Source organism: Microtus oregoni, unplaced genomic scaffold, assembly GCF_018167655.1.
Source record: "Microtus oregoni isolate MIOR12 unplaced genomic scaffold, Mior012 000006F_ref0000085, whole genome shotgun sequence".
In the NCBI taxonomy this organism is placed as follows: Eukaryota; Metazoa; Chordata; class Mammalia; order Rodentia; family Cricetidae; genus Microtus; species Microtus oregoni.
The window spans coordinates 60,813,981-60,835,905 of NW_024543065.1; the positions used below are offsets into that span (position 1 = coordinate 60,813,981).

The 21,925-nt window shown below is 43.3% G+C and overlaps 1 protein-coding gene across 1 annotated transcript in view; it reads right to left on the bottom strand.

Moving 5' to 3' along the window:
* Tdrd12 (tudor domain containing 12) overlaps positions 1 to 15,124 on the bottom strand; it is a 69,597-nt gene extending 54,473 nt beyond the window's left edge. Inside the window, exons 1-4 of the mRNA XM_041654669.1 lie at positions 15,101 to 15,124; positions 7,342 to 7,500; positions 3,518 to 3,654; positions 1,575 to 1,694 (exon numbers count right to left, since the gene is read on the bottom strand). Coding sequence (XP_041510603.1) covers positions 1,575 to 1,694; positions 3,518 to 3,654; positions 7,342 to 7,500; positions 15,101 to 15,124 — 440 coding nt within the window. The remainder of the gene's footprint in view (positions 1 to 1,574; positions 1,695 to 3,517; positions 3,655 to 7,341; positions 7,501 to 15,100) is intronic.
* Positions 15,125 to 21,925: the final 6,801 nt, after the last annotated feature.

Consider the following 21,925-nt stretch of genomic DNA (forward strand, 5'->3'; position numbering starts at 1 on the left):
TCCTTAAATCTAACATTTCCACAGGATTTCAGTGAAGGATTAAACAGCCTTGGGTCATTCTCATACCTTTGGTCCCAGCACTTGGGAGGCACACAACTTTAATCCCAGCACTAGAGAAGTGGAGACAGGCTCCCCTGCATTCAGTCTAAGGATTCCTAAGAAAGGGATCACCCATTTGGGTCTGAGGATTCAGTAGGGGTAAAAACTAGGGGCTGGCTACTCTGCTTCTCTGATCTTTCAGCATTTACCCCCTAATATCTGACTCAGGGTTTTTATTATTAAGACCAAATAGAATTCTCGCTACAATCTGGATAGGAGGGGATGAGGGGAAGAACTGAGAAACTCTAATTGGGATGTATTATGTGAGAAAGAAAATATCTATTTTCAGTAAAAGTGGGAAAAATACCATTCAAGGAGGCTCAGTTATTTTCAAAGCAGTTTGGTTTAATTTGGTAATAAGGTCTCATTATAGATTTCTCATAATAAAAAAATGATAAAAATAGAAAATACTCATTTTCACTACTGCAGTTACCAGAACTTACAGTGAATTCTCTTATGTTTTGTATTGTTTCTGCTTGTTTTTAAGATCAAATCTTACAGTATCACCAAGTCAACAAGCAGTCCTCTTGCATCAGCCTTGAGAATGTGGATTATAGGAATATGCCATCACACCTGGCTTATTATATTTCCTTTAATTATCACAGCACCCTAATTTCCCTATTTTTAATTTTAGAAAAAATTCATAGAGATAAAGCAACTTATAACTCATCTTGTTGGCAAATGAAGCTAAGTGGTATCCAAATACACTCAAAATAAAAGAAAGAGGAAGGTGACTGGAGAGCCGCCACATACAAAAACTGCACTAGAACAGCTACTTTTACTCATCCCCGAAACAACCAAAGTGCTCTGTAAAATTGCTGTCAATTTGTTTAAGTATAAAATAAAGAAACTGCTATCATCCTTATACTTAAACACCCTGAAATCAGCACGGGTTTGTTCTTTCATGATGTTTCATTGCCTTCTCATCTCATTTCCCATGCTGTATACTCGGAAGGAAATTGTAAAAAATTCAAGTTTCAACTATTTTTTTGTGGCAGGCTATTGTCTTTTATTTCTAAGATACCCAAGACATCAGATCCTATCCCCTTATTCAATAAGCCTGTCTTATGTCAGATCGTTTTAGTTAAGATTTAATCTGGAGGCAAACAGTGACTTCACAATGCCACACACCATACATTACAGAGCTATTGGCTCAAACCTGCATGCAGGTGGAATCAATTTGTTTGGTTTTTTTTGTTGTTGTTTTTTAAAAATAGGGTTTTTCTGTGTAGCTTTGGGGTCTGTCCTAGAACTTGCTCTGTAGACCAGACTGGCCTCAAACTCAGAGATCCGCCTGCCTCTGCTTCCTGAGTGCTGGGATTAAAGGCATGCACCACCACTGTCCAGCTATGGAATTAATTTTTAGCTAACTAGACTTTACCTTCTCTGATTGTGTTCTTCATAACAAATGGTGGACACACACAGGACTAAAGGGGTGTCAACATTTTAAACGGTCAAAAAGAAGCTGTACTTACATAATCTCAGCGCTGTCCTCACAGAAGTCAATGTGCAATGTCACAGGCTTGGTGCAATAAAGTCTGAACTTTTTTGCTCTATAAGGAAGCTGCATAAAGGATTCTACTGCGACTCGGATGCTTAAAAGTAAAATACAAATAATTCTATTATAAGTAAAAATCACATAATTCATTTAGTGCATACTTACATAATATACTTTATATAGGAAACAATTCTTCCTTTTTCTTATATAGTTACAACAATCCTTAGAGACACCTGACCAAAGGGCCTTAAGCTGTTCCCTAAGGAGCAGGAGTTTTTAATATGTCGAAATAGTATGCATAAATAATCTGTTATTAAAATTCCATGGTACAGGAGTTTAGGCAAAAACAAAAAATGTCCAGTGAGGCTACAACTGGTGAGAAATACTCAACAACTGAACCTGGGAAGAACTTTACATAAAATTTTATTTTTATTCTTTTATACAAGGTCTCACATAGTTCAGACAGGCCTGCTTCCATATCCAAGTGCTAGGATTACAGGCACATGTCACCGTCACCATGCCTGGCTATTTCAGATTTTAAAATACCAATTAAGGCAGGTGGGGTACCTCAGAGGGCCAACACACCTGCCGCCAAGCCTGAGACACCCACATGGTCTCAGAAGGGAAGGAGAGCACTGACTCCTGGGAGCAGTCCTCTAGCCTCCCTGTGTGTACTGTGGCTTAACTATCAACCCAACACACACACCATCTCAGAATCACACAAAAGTTTCTGCAAACAGACATTGATGCCACTAGAGCTGGAGGACTGGGATTTGATAGTTGTAAGTTCAGTATCTTTACTCAATTTTTCTTCAGACAAACTACCAGTCACATCACCCTAGGACATTTCAAATATTAACTGACTCTCTTTCTGCCCCACCATCCATTCCCTTCACAGACACACACGGGTTTGTTATCTAGGGAGATGAGAAAATGGTGGCTTTACTGAATGACATGGCTCCTTCATCATGTAATTCTCTTGTCCTAAATAAAAATCAAACAAAACCATCGAAGTTGTAAAGCTGCTTTCTTCCTGTGCTCTGTAAACCCTTATGTCCCATTTGTCGCATGCCACTGATGTAACTCTAGCCTCCTTTGTTAAGCGCCTTATTCATGGGAAGAGGGTCCTTATATTTACTTAACAGACCACCTTTACTCTGGGATGGAAACTGGAAAGGTTGGGACAAATACAAAGACTGGCTATTAGTTTCAGTAAACTATAACAATCGGACCCAGACTTGGAGCAGCCTGCCCAGTAGATCTTTGGCTCCTGTGTCGTACCCTAAGAGATGGTCATGCCCTCCCTGTGTTATGCAGGCTAACCGCAAATGTATGCATGCATACTCTGCCCTGTGTACCCTTACACTGGTCTACATCCTTCTCTTCTATGAGACAAAAAGTTTTTACCTCTTGGCAGCTTCATTCTTGAGTCATCTCTCTCCCTCTAAGAGCTCCTGTGTCCATGAGCAAGCTAAGGGAACAGACTAGATAGGAGTTGGCAGAGGCACCAAGAGATGCAGAAACAAAGGCTTGCCTTATGCTTTCAGAACAGAAGCCTCCTAAGAGCCCCATTCTGACCACCTGTGCTTCCAAGTCTCTCCTTCCTTTAAAAACTGACACTGACTTTGATGGAGAGATAGCTTAGCAGTTAAGAGCATATGCTGCTATGGCAGAGGTCCTGAATTTGGTTCTGTCACGCACATTAGGCGGCTCACAACTGCCTGGAACTCCAGTTCCAAGGATTCAATGGTCTTCTGGTGCACACACACAGACATACACAACACACATGTACTCATAATTGAAACACATCTTTAAAATTCTTTAAAAAAAGAATTCAATGTATTTTCTTTGCTGACATTTTCCTTTAAGACTGCTATATGTCTCCTTAAGGTAGATGAGGCAAGATTAACACATATGTACTTTTTGGATTTTACTGGAATGCACTTGGCAAAATCCACAAGGAAACACTCTGCCAGGTAATGGTCTGCGGAAGAGACGATTGACTTAATCACAGCCCTGCACCAGCACTTCAGCTCCTGACAGTATACCACACACACCTGCAAAACGAAAGCAAATCTCAGTCACAAATGAGACATCAAAAAGTCCCTCAGAGCATTACAGGAGAGAGCTGCGGGGTCTCCATCTGTCAACAGAGAATTCGGGAAATGTTTTCTTACTACAGTACTTCCTTTTCATAAGTTTCTGTGGCTCACTGTTAACTGTGGTCCGATAATGAAAGTTCCAGAAGTAAACAATTCATAATTTTAATTATCCTCTGCACCAAGTACCATAAGGAAATTTTATATCATCTTGCGCCATTGAGCCTAGAACATGAAGTGCTCACTTGCCCAGAACATACTATGTAAACAGTACCGGTCTCTCTCTTTTTTGGGGAAGGGGGGTTGAGACAGGGCTTCTCTGTAGTTTTGGAGCCTATCTTGGAACTCCCTCTGTAGACCATGATGGCCTCTAACTCACAGATCTGCCTGCCTCTGTTTCCCAAGTGCTGGGATCAAAGGTGTGTGCCACAGTACTGGCCTCTTAATCACTTAGAAGTCATCCTGTCATAGGACTGAAGCACTTGGTTCAAACACCCTTCATATCACCTAAAAATAGCCCTAGAGTGGGTTTTTATTATAGTATATTGTCATGATGTTAGCTTATTATTGTTGCCAAGAATTCCTAGACCTAACTTGTAAGTTAAACTCTGCAGTAACTCAGCTCTCCACTGGGGTCTTAGCAGGGTAGCTCATTGACCAGGCTGTCTGTACAACATGCAAGTTAAAATGCATTGTTCTTTCTTCTTCAGTCAGAGAACAAAGCCTACAAATGGCTCTCGGAAACTTCAACCCCAGGTTCCTTTTCCTCGTGGCCTCACACACTGTAATGTCTGGTTTTTGTCTGGCATAAATAGTCCCTAGATCTACGACCATATGAACTTTGTCTTCTGGTGTTTCTTTGGTCAACGTACATTGCCTACCATATACTGAGTCTTCAAAAACTACTTTCTGAATGCCTGCAGCTGCTCTTAAAGGAATCACTGTGATAAAGTGACAGCCCCTATCATCCTTAATGGACCACAGGTCCCCACCAGGCCACAGGCTACTTGACTGGCAGCCCACAGCCAGACAAACCATGTGCTAACCACAGGCTTTCATAAAGCCACCCTGCAAACTGAAGTTTGAAAACAGTACAGCCATTCCACAAGAACTTTATACAGTTCAAACATCAGTGGCTGAAGAGAAATTCTGACAAAGAATGAAGGGCACTTCTATTGAATGTCAAAATCAAAGGCACAGTTAACTCCCCCAGCCAGGGGATTTTTTTTTAAGATTTATTTATTAATTATGTATACAGGGTTCTTCCTGCATGTATGCCTTCAGGCCAGAAGAGGGCACAAGATCTCATTACTGATGGTTGTGAGCCACCATGTGGTTGCTGGGAATTGAACTCAGGACCTCTGGAAGAGCAGTCAGTGTTCTTAGCCTCTGAGCCATCTCTCCAGCCTGCCAGGGGATTTTGAAACTATTATTCTACAGCAATCTACCAAGAATAACACTGACCACAAATAATGAGCAGGTTGTAGCTCAGTAATATATCTATATGCAGAAACCCAGCTTCAATCCCTGCTATCCAAAACACACACCTTTATGGTGGTGACAACCTCCCTATAAAAACATGCCTTCTTCATGCCTCTTCTAGAGAAACACATGAGGCAGCCTGGAGTTGGGCTCCTATTCCTATTTCATGTATGTGAAATGCCCAGGATCCTGTAAAATTACCATGGTCTTGAGCCATACACAAGCTGTACTCTTGTCTGCTGCCTGCCGCCCTATCTTCTGTCAGCCCACATGCAGAGATGCAGCTTTAACAGAAGCACATCCCTTCTGGGGTAAGCAGAACCGAAGCCCCTGGATCAAGGGACATCTAATAGATACATTTGCTTTTAAAAAAGAAGGGAAAGCACTAAGAAGCCACAGAGATCAAAATGGTACTGTAAAGTACAAAGGAGCTAGGGGTGAAGTTCAGAGGCATGCATGGAGCTCTGGGTTCATCCCCAGCACAAAAATAAAGTTAAGTAAATACAGAGAAGACTTAGTAGCAAAGGGGATGGTAACTGGCACCAATCGTCAAGATGAAAATTTTTAAGAATAAGAATCATTCTTAAGGGGGTCCTGCATTCAACTCCCAACAACCTCATGGTGACTCAAAACCATTTATAATGGGATCTGGTGCCCTTAACTGGCATAAAGTTGTACATGCAGATACAGCACTTATACATTTTTTTAAAAATCATTAAGTGTTTACACTACAAATTGCTTATTTTCTCTTTTGTTGTTGTTGAGGCAGGGTCTCTCTAGCCCTGGCTCTCTGCCCTTGAACTCAGAGAGCCTCTCCCTCCCTGCTCCCCCAAGTGCTAACTATTTCATATTAGTTAATAAACAAGGAAAAGTTCTACTTTTGGCTTTATGAAGCCTAACTCAGAATGCAGAGGGAATGAGAAAACTCTTATGTCAAAACGTGAATGAAAAGAGCTGGCGTAGGCAGTAATGGCCGCTACTGGTGAGAGCTGGGCAAGTGAAATTCTGATGGCAGCGCCATGGGAGAGACCAGGCCGACACAATATCCGTCCACGGCACTTTAACACCTCCCAAGTCAGTCTCAGCTCCCAAATTAACACAACAGGAAGTGCAAAATATAAATGCTATTGAGAGAAAGAGATCAAATCTATCCAAAACATTTAACTACGCTATTGGCCCACACCAAACATAAAGGACAAAAGGGGAAGTTAAATACAAATGCACATGCGCGCAAACACATCTTAAGACCAACTGATCTGAAGCTAGTATTTAGTGTTACATGAAAAATAAGACATCATGTTACTAATGATGGGGGGGCACAAATGTTTTCTAGTTTTTTTCTCAAAACAATCTTATAAATATTTTCCTATCATGTATTATAAAAGTCCACTTTCCCTAAAAAGGCCCGACGAGAGGGCCAGACTGTGTACAATGGAGTTTATGTTGTATGAACACAGAGGGGCCACAACATGGAACAAGTAGAATGAAGAAATCAAGTTGCCCAAAGTCTAGGTAACAAAAAAATAAAGAAAAGAGAAAAAGAAGCACCAACACTAACTAAAATCCCATGTCCTGTATGCTGAGTATGTGTATGTGCTATATACGTGGGTCTAGAACAGGCTGGTGTCCAGTCCTAGGAAGACAGCCAATGCTGTCTCAGATCACGTGTTTCTAAAGTCAGTCGGGGAGACAGCTCTGCTAGTCAAGTCCCTGCTGCCAAGGCCAATGGAGTTTGATCCTGGGAGCTCACACAGCAGGACAGCCTGGCCTAACCATCCTCTTCCAGACTAGGTTCTACTTTGCAGCCTGGCCTAACCATCCTCTTCCAGACTAGGTTCTACCTTGCACAAAACAAACTAGTACCAATTGACGATACGAGGTGCTAAGTAGTTCACCAGCTAGGTACAGAACACTATGCATTTTTTGTTTTGTTTTGTTTTGTTTTTCGAGTCAGGGTTTCTCTCTGGTTTTGGAGCCTGTCCTGGAACTAGCTCTTGTAGACCAGGCTGGTCTCGAACTCACAGAGATCCGCCTGCCTCTGCCTCCCGAGTGCTGGGATTAAAGGCGTGCACCACGCCCGGCAACACTGTGCATTTTGAATGCTGTTTTAAACACTGAGATCAAGGCACATGTAGGTCTTGGCAACAGTAAGAAAGCACATACCTGCCCTTCTTCCAGCATTAACGGCTTTATTTCTATGTCTTGACACATGCTGCTATAGAAGTCATTCATGGCACTGTTCAGTTTTTGATAGTCGACTTCTTGTTCTAAAAATTGACGACATCCTTTTATAATTACCCAAAAGCAACCTGGATCTTCAATCTGTAGTGTTTTAAGAAGACAAAATAATGTATGATTTAGAAGTAGAGCCATGTGATACAAACCCTTAAATTACAGTAACTGTGTCTAACCTTAAGTGGTCTAACAAATTCTGGACAAGCACCTTTGTCTTAAATAGTTAGTCTGAAGCTGGTGTGATGGCACATCTATGTAAGTTTGATGCCAGCCTCGTCTATGGAGTAAGTTTCAGAACAACCAGAGCCATATAATGAGTTTGTCTTAAAATATATAAACAAAACCCCAAAACCCAAAAAAGGTCAGATTGAAGATAAAATCCCCAAACACAAACAAGCACAGGCAAGCAATTCTTAATTATGTATACAATTAAAAAACCAAATAGGATATTGAGCATGGGAACACACATGTATAATAGTAGGATTTAGGAGACTGAGGTAGGGGGATCATAAGTTTGAAACCAATCTAGACTATGAATCTAACACCTTTTTCAAACTCTACCCCCCAAAAAGGCAAACAGATGCCCTTATTCTAATATTTCAAAAATATACATGATATACATAAGCAAGCTATTGACAATATTTATAACCTCTTTTTAAGAAAGGAAAAACCTGCTGGGAGGTGGTGGTAGCACACCTTTAACCCCAGCATTCAGGAGGCAGAGGCAGACAGATCAGTGAGTTTGAGACCAGCCTAGTCTACAGAATGAGTTCTAGGATAGCCAGGGCTATGTAGACATCCTATCTCAAAAAACTTGCAACAACAATCAAAAATATAAAAATAAAAACAACAACAACAACAGAAAAAAAGACCCTAAGTGTGGGGAGCCAAGGAAGCTGAGTGAGTGTGTAAGGAGCAGAGAAAGTCCTATGTGAATGTGTATGGCTGACATGGGCACAGGCATGCCAAGGACACCAATGCCTCAGAGTCATGAGAATCAGCAAAGCCTTCCTCCGGCTGGACTGTGGATGGTGGCAGTGCGTATAAAAACTAGCAACTACAGCTTCTCCTCCTTCATGACTGCAACTCAAGATGGCTCTGATACAAAGACTCCTTTGAGACTAGCTAACCCCTCATGGACCTGCTGCACTTAATGAGCTCACTGCATACTTGGTGATGCTCATTCAGAGTGCACACAACCCACCATATCCCAGTCTTTACATTCATGTGTCTTTATCTATCCTTTCCTCATTCCCTTGTCACCGCAGTCATGCTAAGTCCAAAGTCACATAAGATGCACTGCATGTGAACATTTATTATTTATTCAACAGGAAAATAGGGGCTGGAGATGTAGCCCAGTTGGTAACACGCTTGCCTAGCATGCATGTCATTTTTGTTTCATCTCCAGGATGTCATAAAATGGGATGTGTTGGCATACACCTGTAATCCCAGCACTCAGGAGAATCAGGGGTTAAACATCATCTGTACCTACAACACAGTGAGCTCAAGGGCTAGTCTGAGCTACGATTCCGTATCTCGAAAGTGGGCTAGAGGGAGGGTGGAGAGGGACGAGGAATGCTCAGTGGGAGCAAGCACCTAACTAACATGGGCAAGGCCCTGGACCCCAGTCTTAACATGACGCCCCACCCCACTCAAGAAAAGCTGGAGAAGGATAATATAAATCAAACAAATATAAATTATTACCTGGGGAAAGGAAGAGTAGAGTAGAAGATTAAAGTCAGAGCTCTCTAAATATGCCTTGTTATATATTATTATTTTTAAAAACCAGGCCAGTGAGATGGCTCTGCCATAAAGGTGCCTGCTGTCAAGGTTGAAGACCTGAGTTGTTTGATCCCTGGAACTCAAAAAGTAAAAGAAAACTTCCACAAGTTGTTAAGTTGTCCTTTGACCTCCATATGCCTGCTGTGGCACACATATGCACAAAATAAATTAAAATGGAATTAAAAGACCTACAAGAGGCTGGAGAGAAAGCAGCAGCTGAGACCACTTGCTCCTCTTCCTCTTGGGGTTCATTCCCAGACCCCAAGCCAGGAAGTTCAAAACCACCGGTAACTCCAGTTACAGGCAATCTGATGCCATCTTCCAGCTTCCAAGGACACGTATACACCCAGATACATATTGTCTTAGTGTTCTATTGCTATGAAGAGACACCATGAGCATAGCCAACTCTTGGAAAGGAAAACATTTAATTTGGCTGGCTTACAGTTCAGTGGTTTAGACCACTATCATCAGGGCCAGGGCAGGAAGATGATAGCACACAGGCAGACACAGTGTTAGAGAAGGAGCTGAGAGTTCTACATCTTGAGCCACAGGAAGCAGGAAGAGAGAGCCACTGGACCTGGCTTGGGTTTTTGAAAACTTCAAAGTCCATCCCCAGTGACACACTTCCTCCGATACCTCCTAATCTTTTCAAATAATGCCTAGTGACAAAGCAGTCAAATCTATGAGCCTATGGAAGTCATCCTTATTCAAACAACCATTCATACAAACAAAAATTAAAAACTGCACAAAGTATCATTTTTAGAGATAAGCTAGAAACTGGAAAAAGTTATAATTTACATTAAAAACACTGATTAAAACCACCATTGATTTTTCAAATGCATGTCCCACCTTTGTCTACTGAGAGGGGCTAGAAGCAACAAGACACCACAACTCTGAATCTTTACACACCAGAGAGCATAGATATGTTTTAGTTGTTTCTACTCTTCTGAACATTTTATTTTTTGATTTTCCAAGACAGGATTTCTCTGTGGCTTTGGCATCTGTCCTGAAACTCACTTAGTAGACCAGGCTGGCCTCAAACTCAGATCTGCATGTCTCTGCCTCCTAAGTGCTAGGATTAAAAGTGTGCACCACCACTAGCAATAAGCTAATCTTTTTCCTTTTTTATTGTTTTTATTGAGCTATACATTTTTTTCCATTCTCACCCTTCCTTCCCTCTCCCCTTCTACCTTCTCCCATGACCCACAAGCTCCCAATTTACTCAGAGATCTTATCTTTTTTACCTTCCTGTGTATGTCTCTCTCAGGGTCCTCTTTGTTGTCTAGTTTCTCTGGGATTGTGCACTATAGGCTGATTTTTCTTTGCTTTAAGTCTAAAAGCCACTTATGTGTAAACACATATGATATTTGTCTTTCTTGGTCTGGTTTACCTCACTCAATATGTTTTTCTAGATTCATCCACTTGCCTGCAAATTCCAAGACGTCATTTTTTTTTACTGCTGTGTAGTATTCCATTGTGTAAATGTACCACATTTTCTTTATGCATTCTTCAGTAAAGGGGCATCTAGGTTGTTTCCAGGTTCTGGCTATGACAAACAAAGCTGCTATGAACATAGTTGAGCACATGTCCTTGTGGTCCTTGTGATACAATTGAGTATTCTTTGGATATATACCCAAGAGCAGTATTGCTGGGGATTGAGGGAGGTTGTTTCCTAATTTCCTGAGAAATCACCATACTCATTTCCAATGCAGCTGTACAAGTTTGCATTCCCACCAGCAATGGAGGATTGTTCCCCTTACCCCTCATCCTCTCCAGCATAAGCTGTCATCATTGTTTTTTATCTTGGCCCTTCTGACAGGTGTAAGATGGAATCTCAGAGCTGTTTTGGTTTGCATTTCTTTGATGGCTAAGGATGTTGAGCATTTCCTTATGTGTCTTTCAGCCCTTTGAGATTCGTCTTTTGAGACTTTTCTGTTTAGGTCTGTACCCCATTCTTTTTATTGGACTATTTGTTCTTTTGCTATCAAGTTCCTTGGGTTCTTTGTATATTTTGGAGATCAGTCCTATGTCCGAAGTGGGGTTGTTGAAGGATTTATTTTAAGACTAGATTTCACTATGCATCCTGGCTGGCCTGGAGCTGGCCATGTGAAATAGGCTGGCCCCTAACTCACAAAGATCTACCTGCCTCTATATCCACCTGAGTGCTGGGATTAAAGGTGTATACCACCATAGTTGGCTGTTTGAGGTTTTTATAAAACTGGGGGTGAATACAGCAGTCATTTTGACTTTGGTATTTGCAGATTAGTCTATAGTTATATAATTAGTAGTAAAACTGTCACCTTCATGTTTAATATAATAAGGAAGGGACAAAACAAAATCCAGTAAAGCCAGGTATTAGGTATATGAAGAATGAAACTATAACACATGGCCAAGAAAAAGTTACTAGACAGCGACCCCAGGGCTGGGGATGTGGCTCTGTTCTTAGAAAGGAACAGAGGGAGGAAACCCCGCCACCTAGATATTTAATGGCAAGGACTTAAAAAGTAGCTTACAAGTCTGCTCAAGAACTTAAGGACCAGACAATAGCTAGTGTCTAAAGAAGCTTAGTTATGAAATGGGACTTGTTGTGTTTTGGTTTTTGAGACAGGATCTCACTTAGCCCAAGCTAGCCTCAAACTAGCTACAGCAGAGTGATCTCCATCTCCTAAGTGCTAGGCTTACAAGAGTGTGCCAGGGCATCCTGCTGTATTTACCAATGGGATCTATATTAAAGGACAGGAAGTAAAATACAGGAAATAAAAATCTAATAGTGGTGTACATACTATTTCATTCAACATTGGCTGGAGTCTGCTAGATAATACTGTAAGACAAGACTACCAAAAAACTAAATAAACTTGCCAGTTTCTATAAAGTATGACTGTCTACATAGAAAATCCTAATGATTCTATAAAAAACTATATTACAACTACTATGGAAACAATAAAACAATGATGAAAGAGACAGACACAAAAACACAGGGAGAGCCAGAACACGTCTTTAGTCCCAGCACTCCGAGGAGGGAAGACATCTCCTTAACTTGAAGGCCAGCCTGCTCTACAGAGTGAGTTCTTGGTAAGCCAGGGGTACAGAGTGAGATCCTTTCCTTTAAAAATCAGGGCTGCAGTGCACGCCTTTAATCCCAGCACTCGGGAGGCAGAGGCAGGAGGATCTCTGTGAGTTTGAGGCCAGCCTGGTCTACAAGAGCTAGTTCCAGGACAGGCTCCAAAATTACAGAGAAGTCCTGACTCAGGAAACAAAACAAAACAGGACTAAAGAGATGGCTCAGTGTTTAAGAGCATTGGTTGCTCTTCCAGAGGATTGGGGTCCAATTCCCAGTACCCTTATGGCAATCCTACAACTGTCTATAACTCCAGTTCCAGGGAATCAGACACCCTCATAGACAACATACATGCAGGCAAAACACCAAAGTACATAAAATAAAAATAATTTAAAAAATCATGAGAACACATCCACACTTGTCAATTGGAAGATTTAACAATGATATAAATTAATTAAAATGTTAATATTGACTAAAGATTCAATTCTTATGAAATCGTAATGGCTTTTTCTTTTTTTTTTTTTTTTTTTACAAAATTTTAAGGGATTCTAAGTAGCCAACAAACCTCCAAAAACAACGAAGCTAAAGTGCTGGGGGCATAGCTCAACTGGCAGAACGCTTGCCTACCTGCGTATGAAGTCCTAGGTTCAATCCCAGCACCATGTAAGACGGACCGTGGTAGTGCATGCCTGTAGTCGCAGCACGCATGGAGTGGTGGGCAGGATTAGGTTACTGAAGGGGGTAGAAGCCAGTCCCAGCTGGAGGCATTGCATCAAAGCCAAACTAGCTAGAAGGACTCACACCTGGTTCAAAGTTTACTACAAAGCTACAATAATCAAAACAGTGTGGTGCTGTTACAATTATAGACATACAGACCAGAAGGATAAAAAGCCCAGGATGAACTCCTGTACAATGTGGTCCAATAATAGTTGACGAAAGGTACCCAAATTTCTATGGGGAAATGACACTCTTTCCAAAAATGTTATTGGGAAACTGAATATTTCATGCCTAAGAATGAAATTATTAGCACCATATAAAAAAATTAGTTCAAGGGACAGGCAGGAAGGTTCAGTAGATATAGGCACTTGCTGGGGAAGCTGGCACCTGAGTTCAATCTCTGAAACCCATGTAAACATGAAAGAAGAGAATTAGCTCTACAAGTTTGTCACATACACCATGCCATGTGCCTCCTCATAATGAACATGAATGCACACACACAATAAAAAAATGTAAAGAAGAAAGAAAACTCAAAATGTTTTCAAAGGCCTAATTATGAGATGTATGACTATAAACACTTAGATGGAAACAATACAAAAGCTTCACGTTATATTTGGCCCCTTGGATATGAAACAGCAACTAAAGGAAATAACCGATCAAAATTGTATTTTCTGCCTCCAGGAAGTCCATCAATAAATAGTCCATATGTCTTAGTTTCCTTTCTGTGGCTGTGATAAATGGTCCTGACCTAAAACAATGTAGGGGAGGAAAGGGCTTCTTCTGTGGTTCATTATGCAGGAAGTAAAGACAGGGCAGGAACTCAGAAGGAGCTGGGTCATCACATCCAGTCAAGAGCAGAGTGAAAACATGTGACTAGGTCCTTGCTTGCTTCTGCTCAGCTAACTTTCTTGATCATACAAACCAGGATGCCAGGTCCAGCGAATGCAGAGGCCCACAGTGGGCTGGGGCTTCCCGCATCAATCAAAACAATCCTACTCACATGTCCATAGGCCAACCTGACCTCGGTAACTCCTCACTGAAACACTCTCCCCAGATGATTCTAGGCTGTGTCAATTATAAGTAAACAGCACACCATGAAATGGGAGGAAAAAAAACTGTAAATCACTTAGCAGGAAAGGAATTGACTTTCAGAGTGGAAAGAGGGCTTCTAAGACTCAACAACCATTCCATAAGCTTGAACCACTAAAAAAAAAAAAAAAAAAAAAAAAAAAGACTGAGAACCTGAACCCAGTAAGGCGGCCGATTCATCCCTTGAAAAGATGCCTGAGGGGCTGCAGAGATGGCTCCTTGGTTAAAAGTGTAGTTGGTTGGTTGCTCTTGCAGAGAACCCAAATTCAATTTTCAGCAGTTCCCAGCACCCACATCGGGTGACTCATGGCTGCCTGGAACTCCAGCTCTGAAGGTGCCTGCACTCAATGTGTACACATCCACATAGTAGAAAATAGATTTTTAAAGATGATTGGGGGTGGTAGTGCACGACTTTGACCCGAGCACTGGAGGGGCAAACACAGGTGGATCTCAGTTCAAGGCCATCTTGGTCTGTGTAGGGAGTACCCAGCAAACCAGGGCTACAGATTAAGATCCTAAAACAAATTAATAAAAATAAGCAAGGCCGGTAAGATGATCCAATAAAAGGCACCTTTGACTACCCGAGTTCAACCCTTGGGTCACTTGTCCTTTGACCTTTAAATGTGAACCATGGCATATGTACACCCACATAGGCAATAACCACAAATGTTAGAATACGTGAATATACCTTGGTTACGCGGTCAAAGTTTACATGATAAATTTCGTTGTAACAGAGCAGACCACCAGTGAATATTTAATTTGGGGGAGGTAGTATCTATGTGATAGGTTCTCAGTATGTAGCCCAGGCTGGCCTGGAACTTCCTGTGATTTTCCTGCGTGCCCCACCAGTTCCTATACTGGATAGTTTAAAGCTATTAGCATTTGCCGCCACATCTGCAACCTACATTACCAGGGGCGTGCAACTGCGTCACTTGCTTATCTGAAAGTGAGCCTCGGGCACCTGGGCTGGGGGGGAAGGGGAGGTAAGATGTCAGCCACACGTGGAGAAGCGCCTCGAGGAAGGTGGCAGGTGCTCCTCACCTTTAGCACCAGGACCTCCAGCATCCCGCCGACGCCACTTCGTCCTTCTCTTGCAGAGTCGCTTACACCAGCCACACAGGCTGGCAAGGCGGTTCTTTGAGGGGAACAGCTCACCAAGGACAACAAGCACACTTCAACGTGGCCTGGGGCCCTCTGCACCAGAGACCTCGCGAAGCCCGCGCACGCACCTTTAACGGCCCGTGCTGCTCACCCTGCGCCTGCGCACAGGCCTCGAGAGGGCTAGAAAGCACCTGCGTGCCAACGGCCTGGATAACGGCCTATCTAGCTACAGCGCCGCCCTGAGGAGGGGCGGTGAACTGCAAGGTCCCTCTGCTCCAGTGAAACCTGCAGTCTTTCTTGGCCCCTCCCCTGCCCCCAGGAAGGGAGTGGCTGCAAGCTAGACAAGTCTTTAGCAGTACCGCCTGCCAGGAAGGCCTGGGTTCCACTCCACTTGGGACAGCTTCTATCCTCCATCACAGCGCTCCTGTTGGATCTCTCCTATGTCAATGCCTGATTTGGGCTTGCAGCCAGGGCGGGCTTTTCTAATCAGTCACTCGGGTCTTGTGGCTTCCTGGCACCCTTTCCACCTGACCACATTCCGGAAGAGACCCCCACCACCTGAGCCGGGTTCTGCCCACACCTGTATTTCACTGCTGTGGTAACACGGGGCTTCTTTAAACTCCCAATTTCTCATCTCATTTTAGAATGGGTAGATACACCGTTTTTTGAGTTCAATGTGATCGATCACACTGTGAAACAAAGGACACCCAAGAGCACAGGGAAGGTTAACTAGCAATGAAAGCTCTCTTGGACAGCCCCAACAAACAAAAGGAAGTGGAATGATAGTGCCTTAAAATGAAAGGAACCACGACGCTCAAGAGGTGGCAGACCCAATTGGTTTTACAAAAGAATTCTTTGATGGTTGATTTCTGGAAAACAAAATTCTTTCAGTTCGTATTCATCTTCTGGTAAGAGAATCAAGATGGCAAAGAGACTTGGTTTCAAGAAAGTGTGGAAATTGAAGGAGGGGGAGTCATGTGTTTGGCATCCAGTTTCAGAAGTAAATTTGGGGAACCAGCCTGGGGTGGTGGCGCATGCCTTTAATTCTAGCCCCCCTATGGGGGGTGGAGGGAGATGGGGGTGCCCAGAGGCAGGCGGGAGAGACCCCATCTTGAGAAACTACTATTAGTGTGTGCTGGCTTTCTTGTGTTCATGTGTGTGTGTGCCCATTGCACAAGTGCACACATACATGTGCAAAACCAAGGTGGATGGCTACTGAGGGATGACACAAGGTTTTCGTCTGCCATCTGCAAGTTACAGGCATACAGGAACAAATACGCCAGGCACAGTGGCTTACAACTATAATCCCAGCAGCAGAAGAATGAGCCCGGATTGCAGGTTTGAGGTCAGCTGGACTGGAATAAGAAGAACCTGATTCTCAAGACAAAACGACAGCCTACAGAATGGGAAAAGAGCTTCACCAACCCCACATCAGATAGAGGGCTGATCTCCAAAATATACAAAGAACTCAAGAAATTGGACACCAAAAAAAAAATCACATAATCCAATAAAAAAAAAATGGAGTACAGACCTAAACAGAGAACTCTCAACAGAGGAATCTAAAATGGCTGAAAGACACTTAAGGAAATGTTCAACATCCTTAGTCATCAGAGAAATGCAAATCAAAACAACTCTGAGATTCCATCTTACACCTGTAAGAATGGCCAAGATCAAAAACACTGATGACAACTTATGCTGGAGAGGTTGGAGGGAAAAGGGAACACTTCTGCATTGCTGGTGGAAATGCAAGCTGGTACAACCCCTTTGGGTGTCAGTGTAGCAATTACTCAGAAAATTAGGAAACAACCTTCCTCAAAACCCAACAATACCACTTTTGGGTATATATCCAAAGGATGCTCAATCGTGCCACAAGGACATGTGCTCAACTATGTTCATAGCAGCTTTGTTTGTCATAGCCAGAACCTGGAAACAACCTAAATGCCCCTCGATTGAAGAATGGATAAGAAAAATGTGGTACATTTACACAATGGAGTACTACACAGCAGAAAAAAATAACAGCTTGAATTTTGCAGGAAAAATGGATGGAGCTAGAAAACATTATTTTGAGTGAGGTAACCCAGACACAGAAAGACAATTATCACATGTACTCACTCATTGGTGGTTTTTAAATATAAAGCAAAGAAAACCAACCTACAAACCACAATCCCAGAGAACTTAGACAACAATGAGGACACTAAGAGAAACTTACATAGATCTAATCTACATGGGAAGTAGAAAGTAGAAAAAGACAAGATCTCCTGAGTAAATTGGGATCATGGGGACCTTGGAGGGAAGGTTGGAGAGGGGAGGGGAGCAGAGAAAAATGTAGAGCTCAATAAATATCAACAAAAAATGTATTAAAAAAAAAGAAGAACCTGATTCAAAAAAAAGTAACACACATGGTTTGCTGTAGTGCCAGCTCTACTGCAATGCCGAGTTGTGAGCGAGGAGCTGAGGATTTTGAGAAGCACCACATGGCGGGTCATCCGTGCTAAGAGAATGCCATTTATTGAAGGGCCAACGTGGTCTGTACATACGGGCTTGCAGCACTGTGGAAAAACCCAGGGTTTGGAAGTTCATGATATTGAAGGGCCGAATCAGTAAACAACTAAGCAGAACAAGGAGCTTGGGTTAGGCCAGGAGGTGCAACATGTACTTGCTAGCAGAGGTCAGTAGGGAATAAACAGACGTCCCAGGGGGAAAGGGCCCAACCGTTTGCTATGGTGGATTACAGAAGGACCCACACACATGTATCTGAAGGCTCAGGAAGGTGGAGGAAAACAAAAGGCCTCTCTGTTTACAGCACCGGACACTGGCTTTCTCCTTTGACCAGGTCCCGTGCTATGGGATTGTGCTTTACAGTGTTTTTCCACATGACTTATCCAAGCTAAATTTAGGTGCACATGACCCTGAACGGTCAAGACAACTGCAAGCTGCCTATGAAGACACACTTCTGTAATCTCAGCACTCCAGAGGCCGAGGCAGGAGGATTGCAAGTGCAAAGCTCACCTGCATCTCTTGGGTAGTTCTAGGCCAACCAGGGCAAGTTTGTGAAACCCTGTCTCAAAACAACAGCAACAATAACAACAATTCCTCTTTGTCTTTTTGAGACAGGGTCTCACAGCATAGCCCTGCCTGGCCTCGAACTCACAGAAACCTACCTGCTTCTGCCTCCCTCGGCAAGTGTTAAGATTAAAGGTGTGTGCCACCATGCCTGGGATCATAATAGAACATTAAAAAGAGTAGCGTAGAGGGAGCTGACCCTGGGGATCCAGTCACTAGTTCTCTGGTATCTATTGCCACTGTCTGCAACATACTCTGCCCAGGTATTTTTCTGTTCTGTGTAACATCAACATTATATGACTCTATCAGCTCTTTCCTCTCAGATCCTTTCCTATCCCTCTCATAGACAATAAAAATGCAATCTAGATTGAGTTATAAGAGAAAAATCTGAGCGCTCTTAAAAACCGGCTAATAGTTCGGTTCTTTTAAATATTTGCAGTGTTTTCTAGCCATCCATAGTTATTCAGACTTACTGCTTCTATTTGATTGATCTCTATGCTTGTTATCAGGGTCTCTACTGCATGCACACTTGTATGGCAAGAGTTTGAATGGGTTGTATAGATGGCTCAGTGGTTCAGAATGCTTACTGCCTGTTCAGAGGCCCCAAGATAGGATCCCAGCACCCACATCAGATTGCTCTTAGACACCTGGAACTAGTGGTAAGGGATCCAGTGTCCCCTTCTGGGTACCCTCACACACTCACAGTGCACATAAACACATACACATAAAAATATAAATGTCTTATTAAAAGAGCTTTTATTTGATTAATCCTTCAACTATCTGTGGAATTTCTATCCATGACTTTTTTGAGATAGAGTAATATTTGTGTTTTAATAAAGCTTCCCTGAAGATCAGAGTGCAGACTAAGTCACTAGAGGCCAGGGAGGAAGTGGTGGTACATACCTTTGATCCCAGGACTCAAATCTGCCTGAGCTACATGAGATTGAATTTGTCTAAAAAGAGAAACAGAACTCACAACTCTCCCAACAAGCCCCCTCCCACTTTCCTGGCTTTGTGTGTGTGGCCCACTGAGTTAACTTGCACGATTGTGGGTGGGAGGTTATTTACTGGAGCATGCTATGCCTCATCACCCAGCAACTACTGATTGCCAATAGTCCCCCAGGAAGGGCCCTCCCCACCCATGAGGAAATGCTGGCAGACCCAGCTGTGAGCAGATAACCACAGCTACACTGAGTTCATGAATACAACAGTGATGTCAAGTTCAAAGGACATCGTTTGGCTGCACATCTCCCCAGCTGTAGATTCTTGCATTCTTTCTGCCCCCTCTTCTACAGTGTTCGAGCCTCCCAAGCCTTTAAGAGGGTGGTATAAAGTTCTCCATCGTCTCTTTTTCTCTGCGCGTTGGCCAGCTGGGGTCTCTGCAACAGGAGGTTTCTCTGATAAAAGCTGGAAACTGCTAATCTCAAACGGCAAGGCTGAGCCAGGGTGACCCACCCTACTTTAAGAGACAAGGTCTCTCACTGAACCTAGTAGTCACTCCCTCGGCTACATGGGCTAGTGTTAAACGGGTCCCCATGATCTGCCTGTCTCCACCTCCCAGCGTGGAGGTTTACAGGAGACCAAGATGTCCAACTTCTACAGGAGTTCTAGGGATATGAACTCAGGTCCCTGTGGTTGCACAATAAGTGTTTTTTGGTAAGCACTGAGCCATTTTCCCAATTCTTACCTATGAGATTATCAACACATAGATGTATGGTACCACACTGGACCTAATGGCAAAGTACTGTATCTCAGCTCTTCAGGAGGCTGGGGCAGGAAGAGTACCACTTCCAAGTCTGTCTGGGCTACAGGGTGAGTTCAAGTCCAGCCCCGACAATTTTCTGAGCCCTGTCCCAGAATGAAAAACATCTGGGAAGCTGATTCAGTGCCACAAGCATAAGGACTTGAGTTTGGACCCCCAGCATGTGTAAAAATCTGGATGCGGTGGCCAGTGCCTATAACCCCAGCACTGGGAAGGTAGAGACAGGCAGATCTCTGGAGCTTGCTGGTCAGCCAGTCTTGGTGAGTGGTACTGGTTCCGTGAGAAACTCTGTCTCAAAAAGTAAAGCGGAGAGTAATTGAAAAAGATAGCTAACATCAACCCCTGGATTCTACAAATCGGCAGACAAGTGCGCATGTGCACGCGAACACACACACATACTGACAGACACACGGACACATACACACACATAATTTGTTGTTGTTATTGGGCCTGAGGGTGCATTCCTTTAGTCTCAACACTTTTTTTTAAAGACTTTATTTTTTATTATGTATAGTGTTCTGCCTGCATGTATGCCTGAGGACCAGAAGAGGGCACCAGATCTCATTACAGAGAGTTGTGAGCCACCATGTGGGTGATGGGAATTGAACTCAGGACCTCTGGAAGAGCAGCCAGTGCTCTTAACCAGTGAGCCATCTCTCCTAGTCTCAACACTTGAGAAGCAGAGGCAAGCAGATTTCTGTGCATTTGGGGCTAGCCTGGTCTACACGGTGAGTTCCAGACCTGCCAAGGCTGTGAAATGAGATCGTTTCTCAAGAAGGTTTCTAAAGAAAATGTAAAGAGGGTCTGGTGACATAGCTCAGTGGTAGAGCATCTGCCTAGAATCCACCAAGGCAAGGTCCAGGCAGTCGATTGGCTAAGAAAGACCAACTGAGACCCAGCTTGGTGGTGCACGCCTTTACTTCCAGCACTCGGGAGGCAGAGGCAGGCGGATCTCTGGGAGAGCAAGGCAGAGGCAGGTGGATCTCTGGGAGAGCAAGGCAGAGGCAGGCGGATCTCTGGGAGAGCAAGGCAGAGGCAGGCGGATCTCTGGGAGAGCAAGGGGGAAAAGAGAACTATGAATGATAAGAGTAACGAACGTGACCTGAACTCTAAAACGGCAGCTGCTATTTGAGGCTGCTGGAGAAGGAGGTTTCTGCACGTAGGAAGTCATGTGAGCTTCTGAGAACGACTCCTTGTGGGAAACAAGTTTCCTTCAGATTAAACACATCAGCAATGAGTTCAGCCAGCAATGGTACAGGCCTGTAATCCCAGCACTCAGGAGGCTGAGGCAAGAGGATCAGGAATTCAAGGCCATCCTTGGCTAAGTAGCAACTTCAAGGCCAGCCTGGGACACACAAGACAGTGACAAAACAGAAGACCTCAGGCTCTTGTGATACCAGATCTCAGGGGAAGAGGCAGGAGGACACTCTGGAGGCTGGGAGTTCGAGGACAGCCTGGGTCACATAGGGAGTCCTTCTATCAAGAAACAAGCATACCTATATGATATCTTCTCTCTCTCTCTTTTTTTTAAAAAAAATAACAAGATTCTTTTTTTAATATGTATTTATTTATTTAGTATACAGTGTTCTGTCTGCATGTATGCCTGCAGGCCAGAAGAGGGCACCAGATTTCGTTACAGATGGTTGTGAGCCACCATGTGGTTGTTGGGAATTGAACTCAGGACCTCTGGAAGAATAATCAGCACTCTCAACCTCTGAGCCATCTCTCCAGCTCTGATAATTTTCTATGAGCAAAGCCAGTTGTAGTTTTCTTGGACAACTAAAATTACCAGGGAAGACAGTGATTTCACAAATAGGCCTGGGCTGCTATCCAAGTTCTTCTTAGCCAGGGTGGAAACTGGCTCTATGCATCCCCACTGCAGAATGGTGACATTCACTGAGGTCCCTCCCAGGAGTAACGCTCCCTGAGAATGAACTGTT